Source organism: Rhinolophus ferrumequinum, chromosome 12, assembly GCF_004115265.2.
Source record: "Rhinolophus ferrumequinum isolate MPI-CBG mRhiFer1 chromosome 12, mRhiFer1_v1.p, whole genome shotgun sequence".
NCBI classification, from domain to species: Eukaryota; Metazoa; Chordata; class Mammalia; order Chiroptera; family Rhinolophidae; genus Rhinolophus; species Rhinolophus ferrumequinum.
The window spans coordinates 8,825,643-8,852,587 of NC_046295.1; the positions used below are offsets into that span (position 1 = coordinate 8,825,643).

The 26,945-nt window shown below is 39.6% G+C and overlaps 1 protein-coding gene across 7 annotated transcripts in view; it reads right to left on the bottom strand.

The window, feature by feature from the left end:
- CDC14B (cell division cycle 14B) overlaps positions 1–23,903 on the bottom strand; it is an 85,018-nt gene extending 61,115 nt beyond the window's left edge. For 3 of the 7 annotated variants that reach the window (XM_033123086.1, XM_033123084.1, XM_033123088.1), the window contains exons 1-2: positions 23,280–23,573; positions 16,306–16,332 (exon numbers count right to left, since the gene is read on the bottom strand). In XM_033123086.1, coding sequence (XP_032978977.1) covers positions 16,306–16,332; positions 23,280–23,439 — 187 coding nt within the window. In that variant the 5' untranslated portion in view covers positions 23,440–23,573. Of the gene's footprint in view, positions 1–16,305; positions 16,333–23,279 lie in introns of all 7 variants that reach the window. The other 4 variants (XM_033123090.1, XM_033123087.1, XM_033123082.1 and 1 more) reach the window with 4 other exon arrangements.
- Positions 23,904–26,945: the final 3,042 nt, after the last annotated feature.

A 26,945-nucleotide genomic window follows, 5' to 3' on the forward strand; every position in this document is an offset into this window, starting at 1 on the left:
TTAATTGAGCTTTTCCAGGCTCAATTCCCTTCAAAGCTTTGCTTCCTTGGGGGAGCTGTGACACCACAGAAGAAACACTCTGGGAGATCCAGGAGGAGAGCTGGAAGCAGCATAACTTTGTGGAAACCTAAGAAAGAGAAAGTGGGGTATTCACTGAGAACCCTCTAGTAGACCAGCCACACAGTTATTCAGCAAAGGCACACACTGCCTTTACTTACAGGTCATATTTTAATACAACAGACTTTCGAATCAGTAACATTTAGCTCTGTCAGCAGCCTTACATGGAGCAGGAAGCCCACGGACTTTAAGAGAAATTTGCTTATACATACAGTACTTTGATTTTGAGGAGAAAAAAGCTCCTGCTAAATTTAACATAATTCTGAATTAGTCTTCTTTATGCTCTTAAATTTGAAGTTTGATTTTTTTTTAATAAAAGGCTTTAGGAGAAATCATTAAAAATCCAGGAATTTGAATGCCAATCCTGAATTATATTTATCTATTTTATAACAGTGATATTTAGCTTGTAACTATAGAGCAGCTTTATATTTTACAGTATTATCTAGATACAGTAGTTACAATTTAAGAATGCTGCCTGAAAGCAGGAGTGTAATCTTCCTTTGAGAAAAAAAAACATAAAATACTAAAAATTTTGATAAAATTACACCTGGTAGGTATATTGTGTTTTTTGTTTAAATTGAATGAATATAAGCAAGCACTCTGTTTAAGCTTAACCACATCCTAAAAAATTCTAATTTCAAATACACTGTTCCATTCCTAAAAGTAACTCTTATATTTGTCAGATACATATATTTGCTTAAGATACAGCAAAATATTCTCTGAAATCTAGATTCTTGATCTCCAGGAGTCTAATATATTCTAGGAAGGTACCTATACCTACACAAATAACAATACTAAGAATAGCATGCAAATAGAAATAGATGTGAAACTGAGTTTTTTAAGACTATAAGGTTTTTTTGTCATCAAAAACAGCGTAACATAAACTTTATCATCATAACCATTTTTAAGTATACGTACATTAGTGTTAACTATATACACATTTGTTCTGCAACAGATCTCTCGAACTTTTTCATCTCTTGAACTTTTTCATCTTAAAAATCTGAAACTCAATACCCACTGACCAGGATCACCCCTTTTCCTCCTCCGTCCAGAATGGCAACCACCATTTACTTTCTGCCTCTAAGAGTTTGGCTACTTTAGATACCTCATAAATGGAATCGTACAGTATTTGTCCTTTTGTGACTGGCTTATTTCACTTAGCATAATGTCCTCAAGGTTCATCCATGTTACAGCATATGACAGGGTTTCCTTTTTTTTTTAAGGCTGAATAACATTCCAGTATGTGCATATAGCATATCTTCCTTATCAATTCATCTGTTAATGGGCACTTGGGTTGCTTCCACCTCTTGACTATTGTGAAAAATGCTGCAGTGAACATGGGAAAACTATCTCTTTGAGATCCTGTTTTCAATTCTTTTAGATATATACATATCCAGAAGTGGGATCGCTGGATCATATAGTAGCTCTATTTTTAATTTTTTAAGAAACCTCCATACTGTTTTCCATAGCAGCTACATCATTTTACATGCCCAACAACAGTGCACCAGGATTCCAATTTCTCCATATCCTTGCCAACATTTGTTATCTTCGTTTGTGGAGGGCGCAGCTCAGCTCCAGGTCCAGTTGCTGTTGTTAGTTGCAGGGGGCAGAGCCCACCATCCCTTGTGGGACTTGAACCGGCAATCTTGTGGTTGAGAGCCCACTGGCCCATGTGGGAATTGAACCAGCAGCCTTCAGTGTTAGGAGCACGGAGCTCCAACCGCCTGAGCCACTGGGCCGGCCCCATTATTTTTGTTTTTTGTTTTGCTTTGTTTTTGATAGCGGGCATCCTAACAGGTATGAGGTGATATTTTATTGTGGTTTTGACCAGCATTTCCCCAATAATTAGTGATGCTAACATTTTTTTCGTAGTGTGAGATTATAGAAAATATATATACTGGTTTCTGCTGCCAGTTCTTGGCACAGAGCTCCCTAAACCCCTTGTGATTTCCTAAGTGATAAGAACACTAGGAATATCTTTTGTTCTAATATTTGGTCTTTGACTCCAGTTCCTATCGCAGGATATTAAATCCCTTGGAATTTACTGGGTGATAGGAGTGTCTTTTGTTCTAATGAGCCAACTCTGTGGGGACTCCTGGATGGGTCCTGGATGGGGGCTAGTTGTGAGAAAGACCAAGCCTTATTAGAAGCTTGGGGTTTTCAGTCCCACCTGAATTCTCTAGAGGAGAGAGGAGTTAAAAATGGAGCTGATAGATAGATGAGTAGATAAAGACGTAGTACATATACACAGTGCAATATTACTTGGCCATAAGAAAAGATGAAATACTGCCATTTGCAATAACCTGGATGGATCTGGAGATTATCATGCTAAGTAAAATAAGTCAGACAGAAAAAGTCAAGAACCATATGACTTCACTCATATGTGGGATATAAAACTAAAAACAACAACAGAACAAGACAAACAAAACCTCACAGACAGACAATAGTTTAGTGGTTACCAGAGGGTAAGGGAAGAAGGGGTGGTAGAAGAGGGTAAAGGGCGTCAAACATATGATGATGGAAGGAGAATTGACTGGTAGTGAACATAAAATGTGATATATAGATGTGTCATAGACATGTACACTTGAAATGTATACAATTTTACCAACCATTGTCACCCCAATAAATTTAACAAAATTAAAGTTAAAATTTTTAAAAAAAGAAAGTGGAGCTGATAATTGATCATGCCTAGTGAGGAAGCCTCCATATACCGTGTTTCCCCGAAAATAAGACCTAACCAGAAAATAAGTCCTAGCATGATTTTTCAGGATGGCATCCCCTGAACATAAGCTCTAATGCATCTTTTGGAGCAAACCTTAATATAAGACCCGGTCTTATTTTCGGGGAAACACAGTAGTATGGAGTTCAGGGAGCTTCCAGGTTGGGAATACATGGAGGTGCTAGGAGAGTGTTGGGCCCAGAGAGGGCATGAAAGCTCCACATCCTATCTCACATTCCTTGCCCCACACATCTCTTCCATCTGGATGTTCATCTGTATCCTATGTCATATCCTTTTATAATAAACCGGTAAACAGTAAGTAAACAGTTTTCCTAAGTTCTGTGAACTGCTCTAGCAAATTAATTAAACCAGAAGACGGGGTTGTGGGAACCTCTGATTTATAGCTACTTGGTCAGAAAGACAGGTAACAACCTGGACTAGCAATTGGCATCTGAGGTGGAATGGTGGTCTTGTGGGACTGAGCCCTTAACCTGTGGGATCTGATGCTCTCTCCAGTAGTGATAGAATTCCGTTCAATTGTAGGACTGTAGAGGAGAGACTGTTCCATGACGTGACCACTTCCGGACCCTGCCTTGACCACTACCAGACATTCGTGCTAGCTCCAGCTTGATCCAGGCCAGAACACAACAGGGATTGTTTCCCACAAAACTGCTCAGAGACTGTCCGCCCCCACCCCTGTGCCCCAGGTGTACTGGTTCCTAGAACAGACCCTCTCCCATTTCCCCTTATAGGGGGTCAGTCCCGCCCCAGTACTTCTATCCATCCTGCCCTGTCCTTTATAACCCCTTAGTGCCTGCCACGGGGCACAGTGGATATCCATGTGCAGCCCAAGACGCACCTGGTATTAAGTTCCCTCAATAAACTTGATGTAATGCTGGAGTTGTCGGCCTCTTTCTTTGCTCTCTCTGCCCCAGGAAATTTTTCCTAATAAGGACACACAACTGGTGTCATATAGTTGCTTGGAATGGAGAAAACCCCCACATATTTGATGATCTAAAGTGTGAGAAGTGAGGTGTTTTGCGTAAGCATAAAGGAGAAACACAGGAGGGAAGACTGAGAGGTCTTTTTCCAATACAGCTTGTTGGCCATCTGTGTTTACCTTCTTTGCAGAAATGTGCTTTCCCCATGTTTTTATTGTAGGAGTTCTTTATAAGAGTTCTTTATATATTCTGGATATTTAACCCCTTAATATTAATTCATATAACAGATACATATGGTTTGCAAACATTTTTACTATTCCCTAGGTTGCCTTTTCACTCTATTGATTGCCTCCTTTGATATGCAGAAGTTTTTAAGTTTGACGTAGTCACATTTGTCTATTTTTGCTTTTGTTGCCTGTTCTTTGGGTGCCAAATCCAAGAAATTATTGCCAAATCCAATGTCACGAAGCTTTTCCCCTGTTTTCTTCTAGGAACTTTATAGTTTCTGGTCTTACATTTAGGTTTTAAATCCATTTCGAATTCATTTTTGTGTATGATGTAAGAGTCCAACTTCATTCTTCTGCTTGTGGCTGTCCAGTTTTCCCAACACCGTTTGTTGAAGAGATTATCCTCTTCTCCGTTGTGCAGCCGTAGCACCTGTCAAAGATCATTTGACCACATACAGGTTCTTCCATATTTGCGGTTCTTTTCCGTTCCATGTCTATCTTTATGCCAATATCACATTGCTTTGTCTTATATGTTTTGAAATCAGAAGTGTGAGGCCTCCAGCTCTTTCTTTCTCAAGATTGTTTTGGCTGTTCAAGGCCCTTTGAGATTCCATATGAATTTGGGGAATTTTTTTTTTCTATTGAAATTGAATTTATATTGAAATTCATAGATTTTTTTTTCTAGGCAAAATATGCCATTAGGATTTTAATAGGAATTGTACTGAATCTCTAGTACACTTGGATAGTATGGACATTTTGACAATATGAAGTCTTTCAAGCAACAAGCATATAATATCTTTCCATTTATTTGTATGTTCTTTAATTTCTTATGGCAATACAAAACTGTAAGTTCTTTAAAGACCATTTTGTTTCTAAAGCAAATTCCTACTCACTTATGAAACAAATCCATTCACTAAATATGATCACCATTAGCTATGCTAACTTACTCTACAGATCAAAAACAGATAAAGAAGGATATTAAGAGTCTTATTTACAAGATCAGAATGATCAATCCCTAAATTTTAATAATTAAAAATGAAGCCCTGAGTTAATCATCTATAATGTAAATGCAGTGTTAACATAGTTAAAGTAACTCTTCACTCTTTATTCTAACATCTGAACAATAAGCAACAACTTCTACCTTCTAAACTCTGTGTCTAGGCACTAGAGTCTAAATTAAATAAAATGAAAATGTTTTCAAGAGTTCAGTTAACTATTTAGAATATTGTTAATATGTGAAATAAAATAGTGAAAATACCATTTATAATAGTAACAACGAAGATTAAATAGCTCAGAAAAAGTTTAACAAGTATAAAATATTGTATGATATGAAAAATGTAACACATTAATGGGCTACCCAAAAGGGGACTTGAGCAAACAAAGACATCCATGTTTATGGACAGAAGAGTCATCATCCTAAAGATGTTTTTACTCCAAGTTAGTATTTTTTTAGTACTCATGTAAGTAACTAGAAGGATTTTTCGTTTGTTTATGGAATAGTCAAGTTCATCCTAAAGTTCATATGGAAATATATGCAAAAATAAAAACATAAGAATAGCTGGGTTGAAAATTTTTTTTAAGAAAAGGTCTAAAAGGCTCTCTCTGCCATCACCAACTTGACCTTCTGGTGTGGCCCCTTGCGGTATGTGTACCTCTTCCAGGACCTGAGTTTATACTTCTCTATTTAAAAAAAAAAGTCTTAAATGGAGCTAGCACTAACCAGATATTAAATAAAAGGCTTCTATTACTAATACAGAATGTTCCTGGCACCTGGTCAACATATATACAATAGAAGTTATGAAATAAACCCACACACATACAGGAATATAATACACGATAAAGATGATAAACCAGATATTGAGCAAATATATGGTATTAGGTAGCCATTTGAAAAAATAAATAAAGTGGTTCCATGACCTCACAGCAGAATAAATTTCAAATGGAGAAAATATTTACATGTAAGAAAATAAAAACTTAAAATACATAAGAAAACACAGGATTTCCACTACTAGCCAAGATATAGAGAGTATCAGGGAGCAAATTACCATTCCTCCTAAAAATATACATATATATTTTTTTAAAACAGACAAGATACATTACATAATGGTTTTCAAGACTTTAGATATCAGGCAATGGAGGATAGTGATCCCTGAGACAGAGGAAACAAAAAAGGAGAAGCCTAAGGTTGCCCACGCTCACTGCTACTGCACTGGGAGGGTAAACAGAGAGACTACCCAAGTTCAGGAGATGTAGTTGAGTCCAGGGAAACCAAGGTAGCAAGAGTTCATTGGGCAGAGTACAAAAGAGGAGGAAGTTGCAGAGAAAGAACCCCAGAGATTTGCAAAAAGTCCCAAATATTTTAACAGAGTACAGACCATGCATGTGACTAAACCACTAGAGGCCCAGGAAAGAACCATCCAAAAGAATTAGAGCAAACAGTGTCTGGCACTCACATAAGGCTTAGGAGAGCACCTCTTCTCAGCAGCCATTATGTAAAAACTCCTAAATCACGGGGCCCTGGATTACTGTTATCTCTGGAAGGTCTTCCCTCAATAATGAATAATGGGCCATAGACCAAGCACACTGATCCACGCCCACCTAACAAACAGTAAAGGCAAGATCAGAAACTATGAAACTGTTCCCAAGTAACTTAACTGCATCCCTGAACAGAGCTCAAGATTTATAAAAATACAGAAATTCCTAGCACCCACTAGAATTACAGAAATATCCAGCACCAACTGAGGTAAAATTCAGCATCCAGTAAGATTGCCAAGCATGCAAAGAAGCAGAAAAGCATGACTGGTAATGAAGAGAATAATGAGTCAATCAAAATAGACCTAGAACCAATGCACAAGTTAGAATTAGTGGAGAAAGACATTAAAAGTTATAACCGTACTCATATTTCAATGTGTAGATGAAAATATATATCCAGAAAAAAACATATATATATTTATTATATACGTTCATAGTAGCATTGTTCATAGTAGCCTTAAAGTGGAAACAACCCAAATGCCATCAACTAATGAACAGATAAACAAAATGTGATAGTCACACAATGAAATATTATTCAGCCACAAAAAGAAATGAAGTGCTGACACATGCTACAACATGAATGAACCTCACAAACATGCTAAGTGAAATAAACCAGTCACAAAAGATCACTAATAGTATAATACAGTTTCTATGAAATGTCCAAAATAGGAAATACATAGTGAGGGAAAGTAGATTAATGGCTGCCTAGGGCTGGGAAGGAGGAGAGGGTGAAGGGAGTGGGGAGTAACTGCTATTTGGTACAAGGTTTCTTTTTGGGATAATGACAATGTTCTAAAATTAGATTATGGTGATAGCTGCACAACTCCATAAATATATTATTTACCCCCAAAAGTACTATTTTTAAAATGTTTACAATTTAAAGATTGAATATTTAATTTAAAATTTAAATATTATATAAAATATAATATTACCAAAAAACCACTGAAATGTACACTTTCAATTGGTGGGTTTGTACAGTATGTGAATTATATCTCAGCAGGTCCATTGTTTAAAAAGTAGAGTAAAAAAAAAAAGTAAAGACACAGAAGAACACACAGGTAATTGCATATTGAGGAAGAGGGGAAGGCAGGAAAATACTTAAAGGAATAATGGCTGAAAACATTCTAAATTGATGAACTCTATAAACCCACAGATCCAAGAAGTTCCATGAATCCTAAGCACAAGAAACATGAAGAAAACTGTACCATAATCAAATTGCTCAAAACCAGTGATAAAGAGAAAAGCTTAAAAGCAGCCAGAGGGGAAAGCCCATACTTCGTACAGAGCAGCAGATAAGGATATCAAATTTCTTATTGGAACCAAAGCAAGTGATAAGACAGTAGAGCAACATCTTGAAAGAAAAAAGAAAAATGCCAATCCTGATTTCTAAACTAAAAAAAAATCTTTCAAAAAGGAAGGCATAATGAAGGCATTTTTAGACATTCAAAAGATGAAAGAGTTCATCACCAGCAGCCCAGCACTGTATGAAAAATTAAAAAATATCCCTCAGGCAGAAGGAAAATGATACCAGTTGGAAATCTGGGTCTACACAAAGGAATAAAGGGCACTACAAATGGTAACTACATAGATAAATACATATGATTTTCCTTACTTAAATCTCTTTAAAATATTACTGTTTTAACCAAAGTAGTAGCAATGTACCGTGAGTTTTTAATATATGAATAAGTAAAATGCATGAGAACAATAGCATAAAGGCCACGCCAAGGAGAAATGGGAGAAAACACATTAGAATTCCTTAATAACTTTGTTGAGTCCAACTATGACTTATAATCCAGAAGCCATAAAAGATTAGCAAGCTCATCTATACAAGTAAACTTTGCATGGCAAACACATGCCGTACCACAACTATAAGAAAATCAAAAGGCAATGACATTCAAAAGGCAAATAGAAAACATATTTGTAAATCATCACCAATAATAAACTCCCTAATATTTAAAGAGCCTAATGCATATAAATTAGGAAACAGCCCAACAGAAAAATGGGCAAAAGATATTTATAGTCAGTTTTCAGAAACTCAACCTATGCTTTTAAAAGAAATACAAATGAAAACTACACTGAGACTGTAATTTTCCACCTGTCAGACTGGCAAAAATCCAAAAGTTTGGTAAACTACTCTGTTGGTGAAGTTATAACCAAGTCCTCTCATACACTGCTGGTGGGATTGTAAACGGGTGTAACGTCTATCAAAATTACAAATATTATACTTTTAACTCAGCAATTCTCTCTTGGAAAATCATCCCCAACATACATCTGTACATAGGAAATGACATATGTCACAGGTTATTAAATACAGCGTTATTTTTTATAGCTAAAGAATGAAAACAAAAGAATCAATACAGGTTTCATTAAAACTCCTATGTGCATGATAAAGTGAAATTCTGTGCAACCATAAAAAAAGAATGAGGAAGTCTCTATAAAATAAAATGGAAAGATCTCCAAGACATATCATATTCCATCAATTCTAAGATGTACATTTTTTTCATATTTGAACATCTCTGAAACTGCTCTGTATCTTAACATCTATGACTTCCGGACTGTTGTAATGGGCAGCATGTTTCCTTTCTTTGATGTACTTAAAATAAAACATCCTATCATATTTTTTGAGTGCTTTATGTTATTTGCAAAAAGCCATTTCCAGTATATTTGCTACTTTTTTAATTAAATACATCCTATCATTTTAGAATCACTGAAATATGGTATCAATTGAGAACAGCACAGTGCAAAACCATGTGTAGAATGTGCGATCTTTCAGTTCATAAAGAATCTATTAAATGTAATGTAGTATCCTGGATAGTGTCCTGGAACAGAAAAAAAGATGCTAGTGGGGAAATCCAAATAAAGGCTGGAGTTTAGTGAATAGTTCACTTCCATGTTGGCTTCTTAAGTTTTGACAAGTGGACTGCGGTGATATATGAAACATTAGGGGAAACGGGCGAGGGATATACAGGAACTCTCTGCATTATCTTTGCAACTTTTCTATAAATCTTAAATTATTCCAAAATTTAAAAGTTTATTAAAATAATAATTTCAAAGGAATCAATATTTTAAGCAAATGCATTTTTAAAAACTCAGGGTAAATATAAGAAACTAAAACCATGGGGATAGCAGGATGGAAGAACTAGACAGGAGACTGTTCGCTTTACACTTGTCTCAGAACCATGTGAATGTATTTACCTATCCAAAATATCAAGTTTAAAAAGTTATATATGAGGGGACGAAAGGGATAAAGAGGAGTTATTTTCAATAGAGCTTATATTTACAACCTAAAGACTATGGCAAGAACCCATGATTTGGCTGGGGAAGGTCTACAACCCCTAAAATTCTCTACCTGATTTTATGCAAATGAATTCACGTACATTTTCCTCACTAGAGGAGCCCCAAGGAAATACATTACATATCCATACAATGGAATAATATGCATCCACTGAGATATACAGAGGATGCCAAAAAAAAGTATACATATTTTAAGAAAGGAAAAAACTGTATTAAAATTGTAATAATATATACCGATAACAAAAGATGAATACAAATCATGTGTATACTTTTTTTGGCACCCCCCCCCCATAGTCAGAATCGGATTTATGACAATGAAAGATTCCCACTGTAACATGAAGTGGAAAAAGCAATGATAACAGTATTTACCTTGATGTAAACGCATCATTGAGATATCTATGTACATAAGTGTGCACTGAGCCATCTAAAAGGTTACGTGTGGTAGCCATTAAAGCTGTTCACCAAATATTTCTGGCTCCCTGCCTGACAGACACACTCCCGTCCCTCTGTGACTGGGTAGCACTGTGTGATTAATTCTGGCCAAGGAGCTGTGAGTGAAAACGAGCATTTAATTATTGATTCAAGTCTTTCTACAGCACCCTTCTTCCCCTGGCACAGGCACCACCAATATTACATAGAAAATCTCTGGTAAGACACAGACGAGGTTAGTTATGTCTGATTCTGAAGAGGGCAAACAGGTAGCTAGGTGACAGGAAAGTGGGAATCGTACTCTGTGCTACTTCCTCTTTTGTCTCTTTTCAATTTTGCACCAAGTACATGAATTATCTATTCAAAATATAAAATGAAAAACTTAAAAAAAAACACAACTCTAGATGAAGGGGTAAACTGAGTGTTGTTTAGTGGGCCATATTTCAGTAACCATAGAAAGCCTGCCTAATGGGCTTGCATGGACCAATGATGAATGTGTCATGAATGCAGAATCATCAAAACCCCTTAAAAATATGGAACATGATTAAAAGGCAGGGAAGATCACCAGCACAACTTTTTCAAGTAAGTTCTAAAAGCTGCCCACTGATGTTCAAGAAAATGAAGAAAAATTGCTTCTAATGCTTTCAAAGTCAAGGCTTTTATTACTGAAACTTGATCCCATGTGAAAGCTTCAGCATTGTTAAATCTCACCTCTTACAAGATTAGCAGTATGACATTTTCCCCTCCACTGAGAGCAGCTGACTGAATTATTATTTCCAAGGAAAAATAAAAATGAACTGTGCAATGCTGTAATGATATGGGGGAAAGCATCCAAAACGGTAGGAAAACTTACCTACACCACATACGGTAAACTGTGGTTTCCCTACTTTGTATCTGTGTAACACTTTGTACACCCATACAATATACAGATTATAAACTCCTGAATCATTAAGTCAGTAGATTTATTTATCCTGAACATTCCTGAGAGTACCTAACGCGAGTTACCTGGCCTCGTTAGAAATAAATGACATAAGGTGACGGACTTCACACACGCACAAGCTCCACTGAGACGAGAATGAGGAGTTCCTGGAAATGGAACTTGCACAGAACCCACAGTCTCCGAGGAGACCCAGCCCTGGCATTCCACACTGGCAATGGCTCAGCTCTCCAGTCACTTCACATTCACTGAGTCAGGACTGTCTCTGCCCATAATTCTTCTAGATGCTAATCACACAATTGTTTAGTCAAACCCCCTAGCTACAGTGATGTTTGTAAAGACTTTCATAAAAATCAAAGAACTTCCAACCATCCTTAACTGCATGCATACTGATCTTTACCTAGTTTCCTTAAACAATTTCTTGCAAGGGCCTCATTAAGCCCACGTCTCCTAAACTTCCATCTTAGTCCCCTCCCATTGGTTCTCACAAACCCACCCTGTCACCTGCATTCCTTTTTCTCAGCATTTGCTATCAAAAATGCTCCACCAGGACACAACATAATGACAATATGGTTGAATGCTAAGTAGCTAAAAACTTACACAATAATAGCACTAAGCACACACAGAAAAAAATTAATACTGAAACTGACTGCAGGGGGCACCTTAAGAGCTCCACCCTTAACTCGCCCCCTTTCAGCACATTTTTCAATTGCACCAACATTTATTCCAGGGCTTTCTCTGGCGTAGAATCCATTTTGGTCACTCTCACAGCACTTCCAAACTATCACTCACCCTCGAGTTACTGGTATTTAAGTATCCCAGCCCCCTCGGGCCTTGTTTGCTCCATACTGGCTCTCAGATTTCCCCCGTGGGATCCAACTCCAGTTACCACAGTTGTTAACTTGCCATCTGTGGCCAGCCTTTCCTGACCCTCTCACTTGCCAACTCCCCTTGGAGAGGTTCATGGGATTATCTCCTAAAGTAGTTGACCCTTAAACAGCATGGGTCCACTTGCAAGTGATTTTTTTCAGTAACTACCTGTACTGTTTTCGATCTGTGGTTGGGAGTCTGTGGGTGCAGGTCGACTGTATGCGTGGAGCTGCAGCATCTTACATAGGGGACTTGAGCACCCGTGGAGTTTGGTATCTCAACGGGTCCTGGACCAATCCCCTGCAGATACCAAGGGACAACTAAATTTCCGGGGAGTCAAAAGTTACATGTGGGGGCCGGCCCGGTGGCTCAGGCGGTTGGATGGAGTTCCATGCGCCTAACTCTAAAGGCTGCCGGTTCGATTCCCACATGTGCCAGTGGGCTCTCAACCACAAGGTTGCCAGTTCGGTTCCTCCACTCCCTCAGGGGATAGCGGGCAGCGCCCCCTGCAACTAAGATTGAACACGGCACCTTGAGCTGAGCTGCCGCTGAGCTCCCGGATGGCTCAGTTGCTTGAAGCACGTCCTCTCAACCACAAGGTTGCCGGTTCGACTCCCGCAAAGGATGGTTGGCTGTGCCCCCTGCAACTAGCAACAGCAACTGGACCTGGAGCTGAGCTGCGCCCTCCACAACTAAGATTGAAAGGACAACAACTTGACTTGGAAAAAAGTCCTGGAAGTACACACTGTTCCCCAATAAAGTCCTGTTAAAAAAAAAAAGTTACATGTGGATTTTTCACTGTAGGGTTGGGCCACTAATGCCAGTGTTGTTCAAGGGTCAACTGGAATCTGGCTCTGTTCTGGGGGAACCCAAAACAAGACATTGACTACAGTTTCATATATGCCTCCTTCTTCTTAGTAAAATATTATGAAGACAATAAAATTACAACAAACCAGCATGGCATAGGGTTGTGTTAAATGGGGTGTATAACAGGTACACAAAAAATTGGCATTAAAAATTGCTTTTGTGGCATACAAAACTTAGTAATCTAATTCATAAATCTCTATTAGAATATATGAAATCATTTGAAAATAGAAGGCTTACTACAAAGCTTTGATTTTTTTTAAAAAAAGTGCAAGTTTACTTCTTAGCCTTCAAAATACCCTACATTTTTATTTTGGGAATTCCCCAAACTATCACATTAAGAAAGAAAAAAAATCCTTTAACACTGTGCCTAAAATGGCTGTCTTCTGAATCCACAAATTTAACCTCTAAAAATGTGTTTGATTAAAATAATCCGAATAGGTTCTCGTAGATAAAGGACGCCCAAGGTTTACCTTCCTTTTCCTCCTCTCCTGAATAAGAGATTTCATTAAATAAAGTATTTTTCATTTTGGAGCAAAGTTGTTATTTAATTCAGGTTAACTGCCATGTCTTGATACTTGTTACTCGCAGAACGTAAGAGCACTATGGACAGGTCTGGGGGTATGAAGAGGATATTGCCCCCTCCTGGGGCAGAGTCTATCCCCAATTCCAGCAGTCACCCCCCACACACACACACACATACATACACACACACACTGCCATCACAGTAGGGACAATGAATGGTGCTGTCAGGAGTAAGGAAAAAGCAGACTTGTGTGTTACTGTGATCAAGAAAAGTTCCTGCTCGTTCTGGAGGAAAATAGGAGAATCTTTTAAAATGGTAGCTCTCAAGCCTCCTTTCCAAAGATCCCATTCGTTCAGAGGTGTCCATCATTGAGTGTCCATGATATTCACAGATAAGCTCCTCTGTGTAATACAGATATGGGTATGGATATAATCACCCCGTTCTGTGTGCTAGCATCACTTCCCAGAGATCAGGGGACAAATCCGAAATGGCTACTGCAGCTCTTACAGCAGCCATTGTAAGGATGAGACTATAAAATGCACTCAGACATATCCTGAGTGAAGTTGTGCTTCAAGCCCCTTCAGTCACAATAGTTTAAAATTAGAATACAGTATTAATAGTGGAGTTAAAAATCCCAGTCTCAGTTGTGTTTGCCAGCTAAATTCTAAGTTTTTTTGAGTTTCCTGTCAAAAAGGAAAGAAATGCATGATAAGATACTTCCATTTCAGATGATAGGTGCTTCCAACAAGCTATATAATGACAGTATTACAATAAAAAATTCTAAGAGCAGGCTGAGAACAGCTCCCCAAATGTAAAACCGTAATTGTTAATTCTGTTATACATTCATGTCAAAGCAAATCTTCCTCAGCACCTATAAAAGAATGTGAAAATCAGAATGCTTTTCAGTTCAAGTCACACACACAAAATCTAGCTCTGAAAATATTTAGCAATCTTCATCTTTAGTGCCTTCAATTTAAGAAGCAATATTCGGCTTAAAAGGTGCTCAGTAATTACTTCTTACCAATAAATAATGTATTCTTAAGAATAAACAGGTTATCTCATTTTAAATTATATACTCTGCGATACTTTGAGATTTAAATTAGAGATACAGAATTAATTGGAATGTAGACCTTTTCTTTGGTTCTGTTTTAGTAGAGATAGGGTTTTCAGTATATTATTAACTATATGCATATATATATGTATATATACACATATATATATATGTATGATTAGTTAGTTATATACCAAAATGAAACTTTTTATCCTGGTTTCTTTGAACTGTTAACATGTGCAAGTACACACAAAACACACCATAAGACAAAAAGACAAATCATTCTCACCACATATCGGAAAAAATAATTCACTTTGTGTAGGAATTACCAAGTGACATTTCCATCACAAAATTTTCTCAAACTGACACTGTTTCAGTGAAGAAGACAGCAAAACTACTGTCTTCAATAATGACTGATTCCTTCATTACCTGTCTTCATTGAGATGATGACTTAAAGTCTATTCCTTCTCAATCTTTCAGGGATAAGAGCAGGTCGTTATAAATCTTCATATCCCCTTCTTCCTTCCTCATAATACTTGGCCCAATCCCTTGCTCAAAGTAGTTGCTCAATAAATATTTGTTGAATGGATACACTAATTAATTCCACAGCACAAGTCACACAAATACAAATGAGTATAAATGAGCAAAATGCAGAGAATGACTCAGCTGTGATGGTCCTACTATAGAGGGCCTTGGAGAATTCAGAATCTGTAATGACATTATAGCATTATGGATTGGGTATAAAAAGACCAGTGTTATAAATTACATAGCAGTGCCAAGAAAGTAATCTTACTTTCAAATTAGAACTTGAAAGAACAAACATCATCGACATCAGGAACAAGATGTTTTTCTTTTGTGAAAAGTACACTCACTGCCAACCAAATTTGAAAGGCATAAAAGTGAACTACCTGAGAAATGAATTCAATATGTGGTATTACACAATTAGAATGAATTTACCCTGCCTAGTTTCCTCAGCTTTTCAGGCTCAAAGACAATGAGACCCAATCTTTGAACTAACTGGTGAGTAAAGCATTCTAAGATAATTGCTCTCCCAGAATATAAATGATACTAAAAATTAAAGGAGCTGAATAAAAGACCAAGAGAATAAAGTCAGAAATCTTTTAAAAATTGGGGGAAAATATATATGTACAAATAGGGCCATTCACACTTCTTCTTTTGATAACTGGCCTTATTTGGTGAACTTGAAAATTAAAGGGAATAAGAATATTTTTTAAAATTCTTTTAAAAAAGTATATAAAAGAGCTTCCGTTTCTAAAGTTCAGGTTGGCATTTCATGACATTTCCCTCTTGTCAAACACAGTAAATAAGACATAAGCCTGTCCATTAAGCAAAGAAATGTTTAGAAATAACTAAGTAACTTTGGGGGGAGGGCGGGGGGAGATCAAGAATGGCTGTTATAACAACTCATTCTAAGTATCCTTTTAGCAAGAGCCTACAAAAGTGAAATTCAATTCAAACAGAAAAAAATTTAGTTTTACCAAAAATATCAACCATCCAAACACAGCATTCATAATTAACCCAATATCACAGAAACTACTTTCAGCATTACCTAAACACAGAAACCAACGAAACTTTTCATATAAAGACAAATTTCAACTTGAGTCGTAAACATATGAAAGGTACTCTACAGTTACAGAAAACTGAATCTGCTATCTAAGACTAAATTTAAGACAAGCAAACAGGAAGGGACGGAACCAAGAATCACAACTAACAGATTAAATCTACAGTTTAAAAATCATCAGAAAGAACTGCAAAGTAGAGTCAATGATCTGAATACCTTTGTTGGAGCAGTATCCATGAAAAGCTATAGAAAAAAAAGAGAGAGAGAAGGGCGTAAAACTTTCATATACACTCCAGAATCCAGATGAGATGTACACATTCCAGTTAAATATCCTTGATTTTAAGAAGTTAAAATCAATTGTATCTTGGAAAATGTTTTCAGAGGTAATCCCTGCCTAATACGGTAGTCAGCACTTCTAGAAATTATGTGACTAACCTTGGAAGCTAAAAACCAAATAATATAAAAAAAACAATATGTGAAGATTGGTTAGCTCCTGCCAAACCAACACACTCTCTTCACTTTTTTGCCCACAGCAACCCCTGCACCTACTTACCTCACTCATACTGGTGCCTGTCCTAAGTGAGGACCAGCTTTGTAATATTCAGATAAACCACTCTGATCATGCTTTTCATTTCAACTTACAGAGAATTATAAAATGAACTGTAATGTGATGGACCTTAAAGGATTTACTAAGATTTAAAATATTCCATAGCTAGGCTGGGAAGGGAAACAGAATACTGGCTACTAAAATTATTTTTTCCCAGTATAACAAAAATACAGATTTAAAGATTTAATTTATTTATGTTGACACCTACACCTTTCAAATACATTGTGTCTCTGTGCTACATTAAGCATGGAAAGGCCTTTTCAAAGGCAATTTGTCCCCCCACAGACACCAAATAAACACCGTCTGCCAATAATATATACCACCGATATCAAATCTTTTGGATCTATGTAGTACTTTCTTAAAACGGATGTACTAGAGCACAGTGCTGCTTTCAATTAACTACACTGAAAAGTGTATATTCTCAGTAAATAATGTAATGTATTTACTTCCTATAACCTTCTACCTGAGGCTCTCCCATGAGGCCTTTGAATCTTAGCTGCAATTTAATATTCGACAACATACAAACTCTTCAGTATAATAAAAATTCATAACAAAAGCCTCAAAAACAAAGGAAGGGCTTGGGTTTATTCTTCCTCTTACAAAGAATCTTTAAAGAAAAACCTTCCCGTTTTTTCCCAAGAACAGCAAGGTGCCAAATCTCCTCCGCTGCTCTGAAAATTACTGAGCCAGCCTCATCTGGAGCATTTGTGCCCTGAAGATCACTTAGAAGCAAAAAAAGGAACACACTGCATTTTCACTGTGCTGATTCACCGAACCTTTTGTGCAAGTACACGCACTGGGAAATGTCTGCTTCTGAGCTGGGAACCCTTTCGGCACTGATGACTGTCTCAGTCTGCCCTTGTGTCTCCGGCCTGGCCTATTGCTGGCACATTTGTGACCATCGACAAAGCCCTGACTGTCAACACGGCACCAAGCAGGCACTTCACATGCCGCCCCTTCATTTCATCCTTCCAACAACTCTGCGGACTTTCATTTTTAAATAGATGGGAAAGTCGTGACTCCAACAGTGATTAATAACCTGGCTGTGTTCAATCCCTGTGTGGGCAGACACATTAGCTTTCCCCGGTGTCTTCATGCCTAACCCAAAGAATCAGCTCTGCAAAAACTTTACTCGTCAAAGTTTTTCTTCCCCAAAGATTGCAACCATGAAATGGTTCCTCTATACCCGGGTTTTTCCCTCAGACCCTCCAAGTTCTATTTTCTCACTTAGCACAGAAAACAAACTCCAGGAGAGCAAGGACTATCTCCAGCAGTGACCTATTTTTAGCACTTGAGGAGAAAAAAAAGCCTGGCACAGTATTCATTACACACATTTGTTGAATGAATGAAATATCTGGAAAATCTGGGCTGTGTTGATGGCCAATTTGGAAAACAGTATGAGCTCTGGAGGACCTGAATTGTGTACTTAAGTTTGCTCATTTTTCCAAATTCACTAGGTAATTACTCATTCCTCTAAAAATTCAGCTTTATAGATACTGCTTGTGGAGCATCTACTATGACCTCGTCTACTAGCCTAAGTAGCACAGGACTAACCAGTAGATGTTCAATAAACCGTGCACAATTCTGTGAAGCAACTTTATCTGCTGGAAAAAGTCAGGTAGTCATGGCTTTCCCAAAAAGAAACCATCAATTTGGCCAAAGTTACTCATCTCTGGTCTTGGCTTCTTCAGAGGGAAAAGTGGATGGTTGTGATATTTCTAGATGATCACTTGAAATTCTGTCAAGAAACAAAACACCTCTCCTGTCAATTCAGAGATCCCCAGAGACTATCTCAGAAACTTTTAAGAAAGGTCATTCCACCCTAAAAATCCACAATGTGGTTTCATTCCAGCTTTCCCTAACTCCAACAGGAACTTGGGAAATTCATGCCCATTCAAAGGCACAGAGAAGTTATGTTTGCACTGACTGGCAACTCCTGGCACTAGTACTATCTATGTAACCCAATTATTCCACTTGCCCTTCATCTCTATGCCCAGCCATTCTTTATGTCCATTGAAGCAGTAACCTTGAAACTGTGTTACGTTTTTATCTGTGTGTGGTGCTGGAATGCCTCTGGAATTAGACATGAAGCACAGACCATGACACCAACAGAAGTAAAAGATTTTGAAGAATTAAACAAGCACATAAATCAAGAAAATTAATTCACATCATGTACAAATTTAAAAATAAGTATAGAAGTCATAAACAAGAAGAAAAATAATACTCCGTACTTTGATGAGCTTCAATTATTGAAACTCAATCATCTACTACATGAAACTCTTGAAAAACGAATTTATTTCCTTCTTGAATCAGTGCCCCAGATAACAGCATCCCTTTTCTGTCAAGAAAAATATACTTCTATCATTGTAAACAATGAATATGAATGACTTTTATATAGTAAGCATTCAATAAATACTTCTTGAATTAATGAATAAATTTTCCCTGTCTAATGATGTGTAGTGTGATTTTTTTTGAAATCCTAAAAAGAAAAGGGGGCAAGCAATGGTGTATCTGTTTAATTTTATTCGATGAGTATCTAATATACCATTAATTAGTGCTTTCAGATGACAATCACGACCTCGAGTAGAGTTTCTCCAATAAAATGACTTACTGTAATAATATAGACACTGTTTAAAAGGTAGAGCATCATGGCAGACATTCAAAAAAATTTTTTTTAATTAAAGACAAACCACCAAGAATCTTTTTTTAGCCAGTAGTTATTACCAATTTCCTTTACTAGTCAGAAATTTTAAAAGTAAAATAAATTGAATTTCTGGACCAACTATCAATCCCATAAATTACCAAACAGAGGTTATGCACCAGTGTTATCTCTTTAAAAACTGTTTCCCTCTATTAATAAAGAGGAAAGAAAGGGGAATGCACACTATCGTTTATAGAGGGCCCTATTTACAGGATAAGAACATAGAGATCCAAAAGATTCAGACTTCTGGCCGCAAGGAAGTTCATAGGAAAATCAAAAACCTGACCGTGCCCAATATTTGTTCCTTTGGTAATTCTTCCATCTTGGAGGTTATCTAGTTCCAAATCCAGTTGAAAACCTTCCTCACTTCCCTTCTTCCCTCAGCTTCCTTGACTGGTAACAACTAATTCTGATCATCTTTGCTCAGTATCTCTCTAGCATTAATGTATACAGTTTACACTGTATTTATGAACTTTCTTTCACATGGCGCACTGGAACTGCACCAGGAATACAGTTCAGGTAAAAATCCATGTCACTGCACATGGCAAGAACTCAATGAATGGTCAATGACAGCTTGATGGGATTGGGGTGGGAATAAACAACCCCCATTTCCCCATCAGTCTGCTCCTAGTAAGAGTAAATGCCCAGTGTAGTGAGGTGTCTGGCTAGCCACTAAACAATACGGACGACATAATAAAGGACTACAGGAACAACAATAGGCAGTGAGCATTCTATATTAAATGCATACACATGAAATACCCTGGGATCTAAGAGAATTCAACTTACAGATAAAACAGGCTATAATAAAAATGTCAGGTGGCCAGTTAACTCAGTTGGTTAGAGCACATTGCTACTAACACCAAGGTTGCCGGTTCAATCCCCGCATGGGCCACTTTGAGCTGTGCCCTTTTTAAAAAAAAAAAAAAAGTCAAGTAGCTAAAGTAAAAAAAATAATAATGTATTTAAGGGCAGAGTGGGCAGAAGTGATAATGTGCATTAATTTTTACAAACCAACTACATTGGGAAAGAATTTTCATAATCCTAAAATAAGCTAGCGAGGACGGAGAACACCTAGTACATTGCTGGTGGTGCAGCCACTTTGGAAAAAAGTCTGGCAGTTGCTCAAAAGATTAAACATGAAGTTACCATGCGACCCAGCAATTCCACTCCTACGTATATACCCAAAGGAGCTGAAAACATATGTCCACACAAAAACTTGTACACAAATGTTCATAGCAGCATTATTTATAATTGCCCAAAGTCCACTGATGAATAGATAACCCTGTATATACTATGGCCCAGCCTCTTCACTTCTAGTTTACTCTACAGATACAGTCACGCATGTAGATAGACATGAACACTGATGCTACTGAAGCCATTTGCAGTAGGGAGTGGAAGACCCCCCCCAGAGTAACTATTTATTACCATTAAATAAATCACACTTCAGCCATACAATGCAATACCATGCAGCCTTTAAAAAGAGGACTGCTCTGGTTGGTATGGCACAATTTGTAGAAACTTGAATATGCATAAGGGAAAGAAAATATTACTGGAGAGACGATATCTATATATCTCCTGTGGTACCGTTTGACTCTAAAAATGTGCATGCATTGCTTTTTAAAAAAACAATGACAGGGGAAAACAAGTTGGCAAGAATGGGACCAGGTTGCCATTTGCTGTGGATGAGGCCTCAAGCCTTCCCTACAAAGCCAATAAAAAGTAATCCCCACCCTGCATCCAGTCACTTTAATTTGTCTTGTATATCACACCAAAACAGACTGATTCAGTATTCCAGGAATCGAAGACTGTCACTAAGGGACACCTGGAGAAATCTCAAGGAAGTTAACTCTCTTACTACCCTTGAGTGATCTCACACCGAGGCTGGACCCTACCATCATCTGAAGTAACAGCATTTTGATTTTATATACTGCACCAACTGTTTCCTCAATATTCTGCTGGTAATTCATGGGCCCCTGTCTCAGGAAAGCCAGCCACATTGCGTTGTTTTCTCCATAAAGGAGGAAGATTTACTCCAGTGACTTTATTGTCAAAAACTTCCTTTTTGACTGGAGCCAACCTAAATGTTCATCAATAGGAAGCTGTCTAAACAAGTTATAAAACATATATACATTTAAATCCACATATATTTTTTCATGGCTTTAGATTTTAAAACCATATCTACCTTGGCCTAAGCAGTAACTAAAAGCAAATGAGGCAGTTTTGCCTGTACTAATATAAAACAATAAATCTGCTAAGAAATAGTGTGAAGAAAAACCAATGTGCAAAACAAGATGTATGCTACCTGTGCTTGGGTATGGCAGAGTATCTCTGTGTGTGCACTCCTAGTCTATTTCTGAAAGGATTCACAAGAAACTAGGAACATGCATTGCCTCTGAGGAAGGACACCCAGTGGCTGAGACCAACTTTTCACTATACTCCTGTGTACCGCTAGAATTAAGAGTTCTGTACCATGTAAGTGCGTTACTTGCCCTAAAATAAAATGCTATTAAACAGTTTCTTTGAAGAAATATAACTAAGGAATGCATAAAGAATGTGTGGGTCCTCCACTCCCAGTCCTTCTCGGCAGGGCCATCTCCGCGGAGTGCACACCATGGTGGGACCTGGTCTCATCATCAGCAAGCTGGCTGCACCTCCTGCGGCGGTACGCGCCACCATGGGCCCCGCAGGTGCTAGCTGGGGACAGGGGCATAAGGCAACTCCTTCCTCCTCCCTCCTCTTTTCCCAAGGGCCACCCACCAAGGTTGAGAAACCTTCCGCTCTACTTTTAGGTTTTTCAAAAATGGATCTTAGTTTCCAACTATCCGTTAACCTAGAAAATAATTTCTACGACATTTCTGTGTTTGTCTGAATGCTTTCTAAATTAATACCCTGACCACTCCAGTTCACCTAGTGCATCAAAAGCGAAGGGCGGAAAACCATTTATAAAAACCCCAGACACACCGAGGTTTACACGAGATGCACACACTACGCGTCGCACAAAACAGACTGCAAATTCCCTCAAAATTGTAGACGGCTGTTTACAAAGCGTTTCCACACACATCATCCCATGTAATGCTTTCACAGGGTTCAGTGTCGATCCTGGCAAACCCAACAGCTGCCAAATTGGATTTATTAGTCTTTAAGAATTGCAGAATCAGCACTAATAATGAAACAGCTATCGACGGGCTGCTTTTCTACCTGCGGTGGCTGGCTGCGATTTCTCAAAAGTGACAATTCTGGGCATTCAGCATGCTGACGGGTTCAAATGCCATCCACGTGACACGGTGCTTCTCGAAGCCCGGGAGGGCAATGACCGCGTGCGCGCGCTGGGGAGGGAGCGGTGCGGAGAGGGCCAGGGCAGGGAGGTGGCTGTCGCACCCGGCCGGGGTACGCCGCGTTAGGCGGGACTCCATTTCCTACCCAGTAGCGGCGGTTTGGCAAACGCCACACAAACAGGGCAGCTCCCATGCGGGCGTGTTCCGCGCGCTCGGGGAATCCTCTGGGGTGACTCCGAGGTTCAGGCTCCTGTGAGGGCCAACCGAGCTGGCACCCCTAGGAGGCGGTTATCAACCCGAACTTAGAAAAACCCCGTGGCGCCGATCTGACGCCAGCCATCTAGAAAGGTGACCCTCGGCCCACCTTGCTGGCGTAGGAGGGAACCAAACGGGTAAAGTTACAGCTCGCCACAAACGCAGATGGCAACTCGGGGTAGAGGGGCGCTCCCCGGGCACCCAGTTCCAGGAGGGGGTGTGGCCGGCTGCGGCTTTTATGGGGGTGGGGGTGGAGGCGCCTCCACTGCTGCGGGAGGTGGGTGGGCTGGGACCACCGCGCAGAGTGCCGTGTGTCCAGGGCGCCCCGCCACGCGCTCGCCCGCCGGCTCACCGGTGATGTCCAGGTACAGGTCCTCCGGCTGGTCCAGGTGATGCAGTTCCTGCGACGTGGAGCTGCGGATCTTCTTCACTCCCAACGAGGACGACGAGCCGCGCCGCGAGCAGGGGGGCGCGGCGGCCCAGTTTGGCCGCCGCTCGTTCTTCCGCTTCATGGAGGCGGCCGCGGTCCGTTAGGGGGCCACAAGCATGGCCCCGCGCGCCCGCCGAAGCCCCCGCCAGCCCCGCGCGCGGGCGCTCGGAACAGTGAGCGCGGAGTGGAGCTGTGGGGACGGCGGGCGCCGGCCGAGCCCGGCAGGAGGCGGCCGCGCAGGAGCTGGAGGAGTGGCCGGGCCCACCGCGCCTGCCCCGCTCCCTCCAGCGGCCGCCGCGGAACCCGCGCCGCAGCCCTGGCTACAGCGCCTCCTGCCGCTGCCGGCGCCCCCCAGCCCGCCCCCAGGTGCCCGCAGCCCGCTGGCGCTGCCGACACGACAGTGCTGCCTCGGGCAGCTGGGGCTGCCCGGGGTGACCGCTCGCGTCCACCACGGCCGCGGACGCTGCTGCCCAGGCACCCGAGTACAGCGGGCCGCGGCGCCGGGGGACCCCAGGAGGGCTGTTCCGTGGAGCTTCATTCACAAAAAAGGGCCCACAACCCTCCTCGCGGCCTGCAGACTAAGGCCTTTCATTGGTCAGCGAGTCGTGACGTCACTGGGACGGGGCCTTTCTACAGGCAGGTACCCGGTGACGCCATAAAGAAAAGTCTGAGTGGTTCCGCCAATCAAAGGTAAATGTGTGCAGCGACACTCCGCTAGCTCCCCAACTTTTCTGTTTCTTCTGTGTTCCCCGAATGCTAAGACCCCAGTTCCCAACTTCCTTTAATGAGTCACCAAAGCTTTACACAGCCTCACTCCAGTAACTTAACTCCAGTTCTTTGGCATTCATATATTTTAAAGGATTCTTGGTTTCCCTTGTAATAGCGCCAACTGGAAGGGAATTACTTTTGCCTTGGCGGCTGCCTTGGACTGAATAAATTGTCCGCTGCTGTGTAAACTTAAGGTAGAGTCGGTTTCAGAATTTACAAACTGTTCAAATCAACTGTGCTCTTTTTATCCACCTATGTGCAGCATTCATAAAGAACAATCAAGCGCTACTTAAGGAGTAGATCAAACTACCGTGGAGATAGCATATACCACAGTGGTTTGCCACCTCCTAGCTCCGCATCTCGGAATCCAGTGCCCGCCTTAACTCAGTAATTTTATACACCAGTTGCTATGTTTTTCTTCCCTAAAGGGTCTACCGGTCCAATTATTGAAGTATTGAAGCAAGTGGCGAATTTAATCGTTGAACTTTTATCTTGCAAACTGTAGTCATATACCTTTGTTTTTCTACTCGGTTAAAATAATGCCTGACCTTTCTGGAACTTAACCAAAACTGTCATTTTGCAGGGCCTTTACACAAATTTCCATGGTAGCATCTAAAAGGGTGAGAAAATTGGAGGGCAGTCTTTGCATTTCATAGCCAAAAATTCTACATTTTGTAAACTATTCCTAATTTTTCACGAGCATTTTCACGTTTACAGTCAGCCTCTAGAAGAGAACGGTGAAGTCAGTCCTCCGGGAAGCCTCTCAGTAATGCAAATTTTGATGGAGTACCTCCTGGAGGGACTATTTGACTTCCATTGTTGAAGGCCTTTACCTTAAGTACTGCTGATTAAGGAGGAAGGAGGCCTGGGGGAAGAAGGTTCTACGTGTTAGTCTCCTTGGAAATCTGCAACTAGAGGTCAGCCACATAGACCAGAAGCTTAGAGATCTTGTTCATTCTTCCCCTATTTCCCTTAAGGAAATCGATGAAGTTTTGAAATTAAAAATGGTCTATGTGTTTGTCTGTAGGGGCAGCAAAGAAGCAAGAGAGAGGCTGTGAAGTGACGTGCAAATGACCTGGATAAGCAGAAACCTCCGCCTCCCAGGTCCTTTCTGTTTTGACCCAGAAGAGGAGGCCTTACACCCTGAGCAATAGAAAGGCCACCCTTTCCCAGACTATCTGGGACTTTACAAGAGTAGGTCTTGTGTTTTGTTTTGTGTATTGAGATATAATTGGCCTATAACATTATATTAGTTTCAGATATACAACATGATTTGATATTTGTATAAATTGTGAAATGATCACCACAATAAGTCTAGTTAATATCTCAGTAGATCTTGTTTTGAATAAACATTACATGGGAGTTGTCCACTTGGCTGTGCAGAATTAAAGAAACTCAAGTACCCCATGACTGTCTGTTTGTTTGAGAGTGACTTACCTAAATGTCAAACTAAACAAAAGTGCCCAGAAGTTCATTTATATCAGTTTGTTTTCTCTCACCTTCAAATATTATGTTGGGCTAGAAATTCAAACAAAATGCATGTTTTCAATTTTAAAAAGTGTCATAAATACAGGTATTTATGTAATGTAAGAATGTTCACACTTTACAAATGTATAATTTTAGTTTTGTTAGTATAACATCATTAAGAGAAAAGGTATCTATGATGACACTTTGTAATTATGAGGGAATACTTTCCAGTCTTAGAAAAGGAAGTCAATGTGCTAAGTATACACTTTAAAGTTTTAAGCCCTATTTGTATTTTGTTTTTAGGTCATGTTTAGATAGTGACAGAAAAGTGCTATTTCTTATTACTCTTTCTTTTGTGTGTGGCACTTCTCTTGAGCAATTTAGCTCTTCCCTCTGTTCAGTAAAGATGACTGGGCTCTGAGAATTTGGCCGCAGGAAATGTAATTTGCTTGGTTGGTTAGTGAGTTTGTTGTTCATTATTTGACCACTGATCATAGAATTTTAGAGCTTGAAAGAGCCTTGACAATATTTGGTCCAAGGCTGTCCTTTCACACTGAATACGTGGGAACCCACATGAGTGGCCATGGCAAGGCAGGGGAGAGAACCTTAAACACTGGAGGACTCCAAGTTGTCATTCCCTGAGCTCAAAGAACAGATGCATCTGGTTGTGGTCCTTAATATTATGGCTGCACAGTGAAAAGCAACAAAAGGAGAGGAAGGGGTTCTCTCAAATAGTCCTTTCTCCTAGGTAAATGCACCCTGAAAGGAAAACAGCTTTGGAGCATTCATTTTCTTAAATGTATATTTCAGATAAGTCACATTCAGAAAAATCTGAAATCTTACCCTGAAATTTGTAGAAACTTGTCAATAGGTACTACGTGATGTTAAAGTTTCAAATGGTAATATAAGTCTTAGAATCAGTGAATTATAGCTTTAATTACGTGGTAATTTGTTTAAGGTCAACTCTCCATAAAAACGAGAGGGTTTAGGTGGCAGGCATATGGGAAAACAGACACACACTAAAATCTTAACTAGTGTGTTTAGGAAAAATTAGTACTATTTCATTGGATATTCTGGTAATCTCAGCATTAATCTGAAATCCCCCATGTTCCGGACCCTGAGACTGAAAATCTCTTAGAATTGGGAAAAGGGAAGAAAATGAATATTGAGCTCCCACTACATGCTGTACACCATACTGGGGGCTTCACACAAATGCCCTATTCGATGTTATTGCTCTCATTTTGTAGGTGCGGAATCCCTCATTTAACAGTTCCAGGCACTTATGTGTACCCTGTCATGCAATGAGTGTGGTTTGAAAACCCATGGCTATTTCTTGGGGCCAGCACCATTCTT